Source organism: Marmota marmota, unplaced genomic scaffold (assembly GCF_001458135.2).
Source record: "Marmota marmota marmota unplaced genomic scaffold, marMar, whole genome shotgun sequence".
In the NCBI taxonomy this organism is placed as follows: Eukaryota; Metazoa; Chordata; class Mammalia; order Rodentia; family Sciuridae; genus Marmota; species Marmota marmota.
The window spans coordinates 2,575,817-2,586,997 of record NW_026000075.1 but is presented as its reverse complement, the minus strand read 5'-3'; the positions used below and the strand labels follow the sequence as shown (position 1 = coordinate 2,586,997).

Below are 11,181 nucleotides of genomic sequence, written 5' to 3'. Positions count from 1 at the left end.
GATTTTATGCCATTACAATAATATTCACATTAAATTCTTTTGAGAACAAAGAGAAACTCATAAAATGTTAAATATAATATTTTTATTTTTTCTTTAACAAACATCTATGGAATGTCTCCTTAGCATAAAGTCCTAGTGGAGATAGACATATAATTAAGCAATTTCCATAAAATGAAAAAAGATGTTCTTTTAGGCAAGTTCTGGGAGTACAAATGAGAGGACCCTTGTAGCAGGTCTTTTCGTGTATTGATACTGAAGTCCCATAGGATGTCATCATTGGTGGAGTTCAAAGCAAAGTCTTTCTGAAAGTCAGCTATTGAGCAACTAAACTAGATAAATCCTCAAATATTTATAATTCTGTTGCCACTTGAATATGAATGCATTCATCCTGAACTGCCCCAACCTAGAAATAGATGAAATGGCTGCTTGCAGGCTCACTGTTATAGTCTATTTTCTGTTGCTATAACAAAATACCTGAGGCTGGATACTTTACGAAAGAAAGAGGTTTGTGATGGCTTACAGTTGTGGAGGCAGGAAAGTTCAAGAAGATGGCATTAGCATCTTTCCTGCTTCTAGTGAGACTCCATGGCGGCTCAACTCATGGACAAAAAGAGGAAGTAGGCATGTGCAGAACAGCACGTGTGTGAGAGGAGACTGAGGAGAGGTACCAGGCTCACTTTATACCAACCCATTCTCCAGGTAGCCAATCCAGTCTTGCAACAGTGAGAACTCACTCCCACAAGAAAAGCATGAATTCCTCTTAAAGATCCAATACCTCTCAACACTATTATATTGGGGACAAAGTGTGAGTTTTGGTAGATACAAACCATACTGAAACCATAACACTCACTAATGCTGAAATGCCCCCAAACAGTTCATACAGTTTGTTCATCCTTTACATCTGAGTATGAGTGTGTCAGATCCTGTCCAGAGAGACTTTTTTTTTTTTTTTTTTTTTTTTTGGTACCAGGGATTGAACTCAGGAGCACTTGACCACTGAGCCACGTCCCCAGCCCATTTTTGTATTTTATTTAGAGACAGGGTCTCACTGAGTTTTTTAGCACCTCGCCGTTGCTGAGGTTGGCTTTGAACTCGTGATCCTCCTGTCTCAGCCTCCCAAGCCACTGGGATTACAGGTGTGTGGCCAGAGAGAACTATTTTATGAGAAAGAAAAGAACATATTTTCAGAAGAAAATGTGTTAAGAGAAAAAGGAACTTTAAAAGAGAGAAGACAGAAAACACTCAAGACAAATACTATTCACAGCTGAGCCTGAAACAGGTGATGGGTGCATTGCCAAATTCACAAATACATCAGGAAATCCCACCTGTGCTGGCCTGATTGGCTAAACTGCTCTGCTTCTGACTGAATCTGAATTCTGGGTGGCTTGCTTGAGGTCTGTCCTTTGCTTCACTTTTACTCTAGATGGCAGTAGCAGAACAAAATAGAGGAGAAAAATCTGTTTTCAAAGAAATGTAACCTTCTGTGTCTATCACGTAAAAAAGATCTCAGAATGTCATTTAAAATAAACTATGCCTTTTAAAATTTTACTTTCGGTGTGGAAGTACTTCAATAAAATTAAAAATAATATTAAAAATTTCAAAAATAAATAATTAAAAATCAATGTATACCAGAGCTGGAGACATAGCTCAGTGGCAGAGAGCTTGCCTAGCATGCATAAGACCCTGAGTTCAATCCCTAAGTATCACAAAAAAAAAAAAAAAAAAACCAANTTCACCAGTACAGTAATAGGAAAAAAAAAAAAAAAAAAAAAAAAAACCAATGTACAGATGTCCTCACAACTGTTCAACTTGTCAGCCCACTGTTAATATGTTAATTATAGAGAATTTTTATAATAATAATAATATCTCTTGAAAGACACTGTTTTTATCTACAAGTTTACATTTGAAAGCTGAGATGTCAAAATTGAATATCAAATATACTTCTGGAATTGATGAAGACTCATCCTATAAAGGGTCAAGTAATGAGATGGAGAACACAAATTCTCTGACTCCACGTATTAGAAAAACAAAATATTTCTCTAATAAATTCAAGTTTTGAAAAAAATGTTTCAAATAAAGACACACATGAAACTTACTTTTACAATACTAAAATCATAGTTATAAGTCATTTTATTTTCTTGAGAATGAATGGTTTATTATTGTTTTATTATTTTATCATTTTACTTTTGAACTTTTTTTATTTGTTCTTTTTAGTTACACTTGACAGTAGAATGTATTTTGACATATTATACATACATGGAGTCTAACTTCCCATTCTTGTGGTTGTACATGATGTGGGGTTTCACTGGTCGTGTATTCATATATGAACATAGGAAAGTTACGTCTGATTTATTCTACTTCCTTTCCCATTCCCACAACCTCTCCCTTCCCCCTATTCACCCCTGTCACCCCATTGTGCCTCCACTCCTTCCTCCTCTCCACCCACACCACCTCCAACCTTGTGTGAGTCAGCATCTGCATATCAGAGAGAACACTTGGCCTTTGGTTTTTGGGATTCGGCTTATTTAGCAAAGCGTTATTTTATTATATAATGATATTTTCTGACATCACTCTCAACTGAGAGAATTTATGATACCAGAATAGAAATGGAGAAGTAGATGAAATTGGAGAACAATGGAAACATTAAAGAGAGAGAGGTGGGGGGGGGAGAGAGAGAGAGAGAGACCGGAAGAGAAGTCAAGAGATTAAAAGAAGGGCAAGAGTTGTCCGAATTTTCATAAAGGGGCTTCCAGAAACCATGGTTTACTTAGCTTGACGTTACATCCTCACACAATTCTAGGCTGGGTTTTGTTTGTTTTTAATTTTTTGTTTTTAATTTGGTCTAATTAGTTATATATGACAGTAGGAGGCATTTTGACACATTGTGCACAAGTGGAGCACAACTTCTCTTTCCTCTGGCTGAACATGATGTACAGTCACATGGGTAGCATAGTCATACCTGTAGGATAATGATGTTCATCTCACTCCTCCACCCTTCCCATGTTTGTTTGTTTTTCTGTGGTGCTAAGGATTGAACCCAGGGCAAGTTGGCAAACTCTCCATTGCTGAGCCACATCCCCAGCCCTCTAGGCTGGTTTAAACAGTGGATTCCCAAGGGCTTAGAAAATGCAGTCATCCAGGTTTTGTGTCCTATGGCTGTAGAGGGTATAATTCCCACCTCTGCATTCATAGATGAATTCATTAAGATAATTTTCCTACACAGTGTATTGAATATCTTAGAGAAGAATGATCTTTTTCTGCTTTAAACAAAGGTACTATTTGGACTAATAGTGGTTCTGTTATCATGAGTCAGAATGGCTTTATTAAGTTAAAGCCCCAACAAACTAACCCTTTCTTCTTTGTGCCAGAATTACTGGCTTGATAAGTCAGAATTAATTAATCAGAATCCTTAGATTACCAATGTTCAATCAGTTATTTAATTGGATTGATGGAGAGGCAGCACAGAATAGTGTCAAGGACCCAGTGTTGAGAACCCAAGTTTAGTTGCATCTGTCGCTCTGCCATTTACTCATAGACCCTGCTGATGGCCGTGTGAATTGGAAGGCAGTCAGGCAACATGTAATTGGTATTTCTTATTCCCTTTGATCTAATCATTGCATTTGAGAAATATATCATGACGGAGAAATCAGAAAGGTGGAAAAAGATTTATGTATGCACAAGGAAGCTCATCATTATGTGGTTTACAATAGTGAACAAACTGGAAAATGGGAATGGTTACATAAATAACAAGATAAAGATTCAGCAATTGAATTACTATTTGTCAGGAGTTTATTACTTGCCATGTATTTTGCTGGGTACTAGAGATTCAGCATGGAGCCTGAGAGATACAGAAACTGACTTTCCTATAGTGAGAATTCAATGTCAAGTTTAAAAAAAAAAAGAAAGAAAGAAAGAAATCAACCCCCAAACACTATATCCTATCTGCTATATAAATTACACACACACACACACACACACACACACACACACATATATATATATATATATATATAGAGAGAGAGAGAGAGAGAGAGAGAGAAAACTAGAGGAAAACACATCAAAATGCTTATAATCATCTTCTTTGTTATAATAATTATTTTATACTTTCTGTATTTTGTATAATGAGTATGTTACTGTTAAATTTTTTTTAATTATACAAAATGATATTATAGCAAAGATGGGGTAAGATATAAAGAGAATGTTATCTAATAATGTACCAAAAGTCAAGATCACTTCATGGTACAAAAATCCCTAGAGATATAAAGACAAATTACAAATTACTCTTTTGTGTGTTTTGATATCTATCACAGTGTCCTTTGCAAAGCCATCTTTCTCCTCAGCTTTGGGAAGATCTATTTTTATGCAAGGAAGGAATGCTGGCAGCTCATACCACCCAGGTGACACAAGGGGGTGCACAGGCCCTGCTTCCAAACGCTTCTTTGTCTTCCTGGAAGAAGAAAATGATATTTGCTTTGGTGACCAGTTAAAATGTTTTAATAGGCTTATGTATACAATATACAGCGTGTTTCTCACCTGAGGGGTCTCTGAGAGCATGGTCCTCCATACAAAAAACCTCTGCTTCCCCACTTTTATTTCACAAGAAAAAATATTGCAGGGTGGTTTTTATTTTTTTAAACACATATTAAACACATATTTATTCTTGAGAGCTGCCCTTTTTTTAAGCATGTGGACAGAATGAGAATCTATGGCAGGTTATCAAAATATTTTATAAACAATATACATGAATGTATAAGGTGTCACTATAAAATGCCACCCAAGTATTATGAGCATGTTTAATGTTCTAAGTTGTTATAGTAGCAGGAAATGAAAAAAAAATTATGACTGGATACTCAGGAAACAAAATAAATATTAGGAAGTAGGAATATAAAAGAAAATTCTAGGTAAAAAATAATAGAGAAGTAAGAAAAGACCATCATTAATAGTTTCTTTAGAAAATGAGAGAATGACAGTTCTTCAAACCATGATTCATTCTTCATTCCACAAAGAGACCAGGAACAGATTAGCATGCCATTGAACAGGGAAGAAGACATGACGTCTAATAAACATATGGTTTTAATTTAAGCAAAAAAAATAATTTATTCTTGTGACTCTAGACTAATATATTTGATTACCTCCCCCTGGGCAAAAGATGTCTCATTCCAAAAGATAGACTGCTCCCAAATTGATGTAAATGGAATTAGAGTTCATGAATAAAACAACTTGCTGAAATAGCAAAAGTCAGAAGCCCTCTCCACTAAAACATTCTGAGTGGCTCTTTAAAGCACAATTAGCAAGACTAGAAAATGCCTAAATGGCCAAGAATAGGGATTGTTAAACAAATTATGGCACATAAGTAAATTAGAAAATAACTATTTAAAATGGTATTGACATGAAAAGACATTTAAAAGCAATTTATACAATGATATGTACAATATAGTCTAATTTTTATTTAAATATAAGCATAAATAGAAAAACCTGGAAAGATATGTGTCAAAACAGTAATAGTCATTATCCTTGAGAGGTGACTGATTATTTGTTTTAGTGTCTTCTCTTTTTTTAGAGAGAGAGAGAGAGAGAGAGAGAGAGAGAATTTTTAATATTTATTGTTTAGTTTTCAGTGGACACAGCATCTATTTTATTTGTATGTGGTGCGGAGGATGGAACCCAGCGCCGCTTGCATGCCAGGCGAACACACTACCGCTTGAGCCACATCCCCAGCCCAATGTGTCTTCTTTATGTATATCTATATTTTATCATTTTGTCTACAATGAATAAATATTTGTTTTTAAAACAAAATAAAAAATAAGGACTCTCAAATAAAAGTCAGTACCAGTTCTTATGACCTTTGTTAATTTAATAGATACATAAGTCTTTACAAACCACCAGAGATATGGTGACGATATAACCGTTTGCCAAAAATAGTTCCACTTTTGACTTCTGTTCCACTATTAATAGTGTCCCTTTCACTCTCAAAAGTTTGAATGAGCCAAGTGTGAGGATGTGTGCCTGTAATTTCAACAAGACTCAGGAGCCTAAGGCAGGAGGATCACAAGTTCAAGGGCAGCCTCAGCAACATCCTAAGCAATTTAGCAACTTGTCTCCAAATTTAAAATGAAAGGGTTGGGCTTTTTGGTTTGGCGGCAGCCATCAGGTAAGCCAAGATGGGCGCGTACAAGTATATCCAGGAGCTATGGAGGAAGAAGCAGTCGGATGTGATGCGCTTTCTTCTGCGGGTCCGGGTCCGCTGCTGGCAGTACCGCCAGCTCTCGGCGCTCCACAGGGCTCCCCGCCCCACTCGGCCGGATAAAGCGCGCAGACTGGGATACAAGGCCAAGCAAGGTTATGTCATATACAGGATTCGTGTGCGCCGTGGTGGCCGCAAACGCCCAGTTCCTAAGGGTGCCACCTATGGCAAGCCTGTCCATCATGGTGTTAACCAGCTAAAGTTTGCGCGAAGCCTTCAGTCTGTTGCTGAGGAGCGAGCTGGACGCCACTGTGGGGCTCTGAGAGTCCTGAATTCTTATTGGGTTGGTGAAGATTCCACATACAAATTCTTTGAGGTTATCCTCATTGATCCATTCCATAAAGCTATCAGAAGAAATCCTGACACCCAGTGGATCACTAAACCAGTCCACAAGCACAGGGAGATGCGCGGCCTAACATCTGCAGGCCGGAAGAGTCGTGGCCTTGGAAAGGGCCACAAGTTCCACCACACTATTGGTGGTTCTCGCCGTGCAGCTTGGAGAAGGCACAATACCTCCAGCTCCACCGTTATCGCTAATATAAGTACGATGTTTGTAAAGTTCATACCTAATAAACAATTTAGGACAGTCATGTCTGCTTAAAGGTGTTATTTGTCTGTTAAAACTAGTCTGCAGATTATTTCATGAATGCTTTGTCAAATTATGGAAGTTAAAGTGCAATAATGTTTGAAGACAATAAGTGATGGTGTATCTTGTTTCTAATAAGATAAACTTTCTGTCTTGCTTTATCTCATTAGGGAGTTATATGTCAGTATTTAAAATATGCTATGTGGTATAATAGGTGTCAAATTCTTTAAAAAGAGGGGTGCTGGAACTAGCCCTATAGATTTGTTTTGGTGCATGTGACAAAACCTACAACTTAATTGGGATGATGTAATGCTCCACTAGTGGTTGGGCTTTTGGGAGTGTGGCAGTTCAAACTTTAGATTTTGATTGAGAGGAGGATATCCTAATCCTATAACATGGATATATGCATTCAATTTTAAAGCCCACATTTTAAAATTTAACTCAGTGTTTCATTTGTGTAATTGCTGCTTCTGAAAGGGGAAAAGCTTCCCAAATGCAGTCAAACTTTCAGAGGAATAAATCTGTTGTGAGAAAATTAAAAGAATCTTAGAAATTTAAAAAAATCTAGGCTAAACAAAATTGCAAAAGTCTTCACCATGTCCTATGAGTTCACATAAAGAGTAAAAGCTGGTTTAATAACGTGGCTTGTTGGATCCAGCATATTGAACTTATTGCAACAGTTTTCTGTGACATTTACATCAGTGTATTTTTGAAACAGGTTCGAGTATTCATTGTTTAACTTAAGATTTGTAGGCTAGGGTAGCTGGTGAATCAGTGGCTTTTGCTAAGTATTTGCAAGATTAGAAAAAAGTCCTGATCAAGATTTTTAAAGTACATAATGCCAGTTTGAAACCATATTGAATCCTCAAGCCACATGTGCAAATGTATGTCTGGCTATTTAAAAGCACTTATTTGCTCAGTCAAGTCACCAGGAACTCAAACAAGGGTACTTAAAAAGTTGTTACCTGTGTAATTTTATGTTGTGTGGCTATTTTTCTCATTCCTGGTGAAGCAATCCTCCAAATCTTTGAGTTGGTCCATCAATTAAGTATATTACCACATTGTTTCATTTCTGTTAATCTTTTCCTGTAGATTAGGCTGCTCTTTCCTAGGGTGAAGTTGAATGTGGTGGAGGAATTGCCCCTTAGTCTTCAAATTCTGGGTTTGCTGACATTATAGGTGTTTCAATTTTAAAATCTAATTGATGCCCTTCTTGAACTGATTTTTCTTCAGCAATTTCAAGTCAATTGATTTCCAGGAAATAATCTGAAGCAGGCTCATAAAGCCTTGAGAATCAAATTCCTTTCTACCCAACAAAACAAAAGCCCATACATTTTGATTGTGAGTAGAAGTTGTTCAACTAAAGGAATAAATGACTATTAAACAAAAAAAAAAAAAAAATGAAAGGGTTGGGGATGTGGATTGGTACTGGGTTAAATGCCCCTGGGTTCAATCTTCAGAAACAAACAAACAAAAGTTTGAATGATAAGTCACCCTGTAGGTGAATTTTTAAAAGTTTTCCCAGGAAGTTAGCAAGCCTCACAGCTATTCCCCTTTATATATACTGCCTGCCTCCAATCCAAAGGATCCTAATCCTTTTCTCTACAAATGTGCCAAGAGGTAAAACTGGTACAGAAATTCTGAGGACAGTATCCAGGTCACTGTGGGGCCAGGGTACATCCCAAGACCCACTTGGATCACAGTCAAGACAGAAAATAGTTGACCCCTTGGCTGGACTGCCCATAAGGACTGATTTATACACAAAGCATCAGGAACAGTGACATGACACCCTACCTCCACACCACCTTCTAACATGTCTTTTGGGACAAAATCCTGGCACTTCCAGGATGGACAGTACTTTTCAAAGTACCACTCACTATTTCTGTACAATAAACAAACTACTACTTTGGTTAAATTCTTTGTATTAGAAGTTTAGAAAGGAAAATAAAAAGACTCCAATAGCAAGTAAAAATGGAAAAAAGAAAATTCTTCCTTTCTGCAATGCTGGGAATGGAACCCAGGGCCTTGGTAGGTTCAGCTCTACCACTAAGCCAAAAACCCCAGTCCATCATTGAAGGTTTTTACAATTAACTTAAGGGTGTCTCTGCAGACAAAGAGCACAGAACCTGACCAGGCCCTATAGGCGAGCAGAGCCATAGTGGAAAGCCCGGGCAGCTCTTCCTCTCTTTCTCTTCCCTACCCCCCTTTCCCTCTCCCTATGGATGGCATGGTTTCTTGTCTCTGCTTAATGGGGCACATTTGTATCATTCTTCTCACTCTGCAGATGTGCTTATTCTCCTTCTTCATACTCAGAGTCAAAGATGGCCACCCTAAGTGCCACTACATGTCCTCTCGGGTCCAGCTCCAGCAGCAATTAATCAGTACTAGCCCTTCTTGGCCCTAATCACCAAGGGACAGACGAACACGCTCTCAGGGGCCCGGCCCAGGAGCCAGGCCCCAGGACTGGAGCTTAAAGCTCCAGGGTTAGGGAGGGCTGGCTGGGCTTAGGGGCAGCATGCAAGGCGAGAGGGCAGGGGAGGGAAGGGAGGGGATCGCGCAGGCCAAGGTCAGCGCAGCGCCCAGGTCCACTGCCAGGTGTCAGGGTTCCTGCAGCCAAGGGGGCCCAGGCGAGGGGCAGGGCTGTGTTTCCCATAGGCAGCCTTCAGCGAAGGAATTGGTTCCTCCTGAGTAAATTGTCCACCACTAACTATTTATGGCCAGAAAGGAGTAGATAACAGTACTAAAACGGCTCACCCATGTGGATGAGGGAAAAGGAAAGAAAGTCTAAGCAGACATCTATCCCAGGAATCTGTTAGTTTTTCCCTCCTTCTGAAAACTTGGCAAGTTCCTTTTTCTTCAGTGACATACTCTGACAACACAGGGAAAAAAACGAAGACACTCCTGCCTACACATCACAAGCATTGTGTCTAAACTTCCAATGAAATCTCATAGTTTTTTCCATAATTGCCTCATAGTTTTTTTTCCCCTTTCTTTTAATTTTTGAGGTGCTGGGGATTGAACCCAGGGCCTTGCACATGCTAGCCAAGTGCTCTAACCACTGAGCAACATCCCCAGCCATTTTTATTGAGACAGGGTCTTAGTTAAGTTGCCCAGTCTGGCTTCAAACTTGAGATCCTCCTACATCAGCCTCCTGAATAGCTAGGATACAGGCATGTGCCACTGCACGTGGCCCTGCTGCATATTTTCTTAATTCTATTGCAAACTTCAGAGGAAACTAGGACCATAAGTCCTCATCAATTTTCTTCTGTACCTTAAATCCTATAATAAGGAATCATGAGGAAGTCACAGCTCACCTATTTGAAGAGTGAAACCTTTTCACTTTCGCTTTTTTAAAATCCATTCACTCATAACATTTATTGCATTGCTATCATATGTCAGGACCTGTGCTTAGCGCTGTGGCAGAGATAAAACACGGTCTTTATTTACAGGGATTCACGTGTACCTAGAAAATCAACCATATAAAAAAATCGCTTTGTTACAATATGATATGACCTACAACAGAAATATATTTAAAGTGCACATGGTGAAGAGAAAATGGGTCTAACTCATCCTTGAAGAAATTTTAAAAGACACGGAAAAGAAGATTGTGTATTTCATGTGGAGGCTGAAAGACAACCTTTCCCAATGGAGATGAAGGGGAAGATTGCAAGTTAAAATATCAATAATAATAGTTACCAATACACTTAGCATTTACTACTTATAGACACTCTGCCACATGCTAGGCATGGAGTGTCTTGTTTAAATCTTGCAAACCAGCTGGTCTTCCTGTCACTGCACTCTCCATGGGTATCTCAGGGTCATTTAGTCATTTAGAATAAAATATACTCAGGAGGACAGAACTATGAGTACATAGGAATTTCAGTAAATGCCAACTGATGAACTGAAAACCCTGCATGTAAATGTGCGTTTGAGGAAACAAGAACCCCTATACACTGCTGGTGGGAGTAACTCCCTGGAAGACAATTGTTAACATGTATCAAAACTCCCTCCAGGACATTTGCCTTAAGGAAAGAATTGAAAATTTAGGCAAAGTTACTGAGATGTTCCTCTCAGTATTGTTCATGGTGACAATTTAAAACATCAAAAATGTTGTCATAAAAATGCTGTGGTAGAAGTGTATGTATTGAATGGAAAGATGTCCATGACAATTTTTAAAAAAATCAACATATAAGCAGAATAGTTTCAACTATTTTGTATATATATATATATATATATATATATATATATATATATATACATTTATGTGTATATATATGTATATTTACTTTATATATATATATATATATATATATATATATATATATATATATATATATATATATATATATAT

The 11,181-nt window shown here is 37.9% G+C and overlaps 1 protein-coding gene and 1 long non-coding RNA gene across 3 annotated transcripts in view; one reads left to right on the top strand and one right to left on the bottom strand.

Moving 5' to 3' along the window:
- Positions 1-4,133: 4,133 nt before the first annotated feature.
- LOC107149542 overlaps positions 4,134-11,181 on the bottom strand; it is a 43,058-nt gene continuing 36,010 nt past the window's right edge. The window contains exons 7-8 of one of the 2 annotated variants that reach the window (XR_007351635.1): positions 10,145-10,293; positions 4,134-4,447 (exon numbers count right to left, since the gene is read on the bottom strand). This is a non-coding gene — a long non-coding RNA (uncharacterized LOC107149542). The remainder of the gene's footprint in view (positions 4,448-10,144; positions 10,294-11,181) is intronic. The other variant, XR_007351637.1, reaches the window with a different exon arrangement.
- On the top strand, positions 6,147-7,385 carry LOC107149454 (60S ribosomal protein L15-like). Its single transcript, XM_048814224.1, is given in 2 exon segments — positions 6,147-6,756; positions 6,759-7,385. Coding segments are annotated over 2 exon segments (618 nt in total). The 5' UTR covers positions 6,147-6,161; the 3' UTR covers positions 6,782-7,385.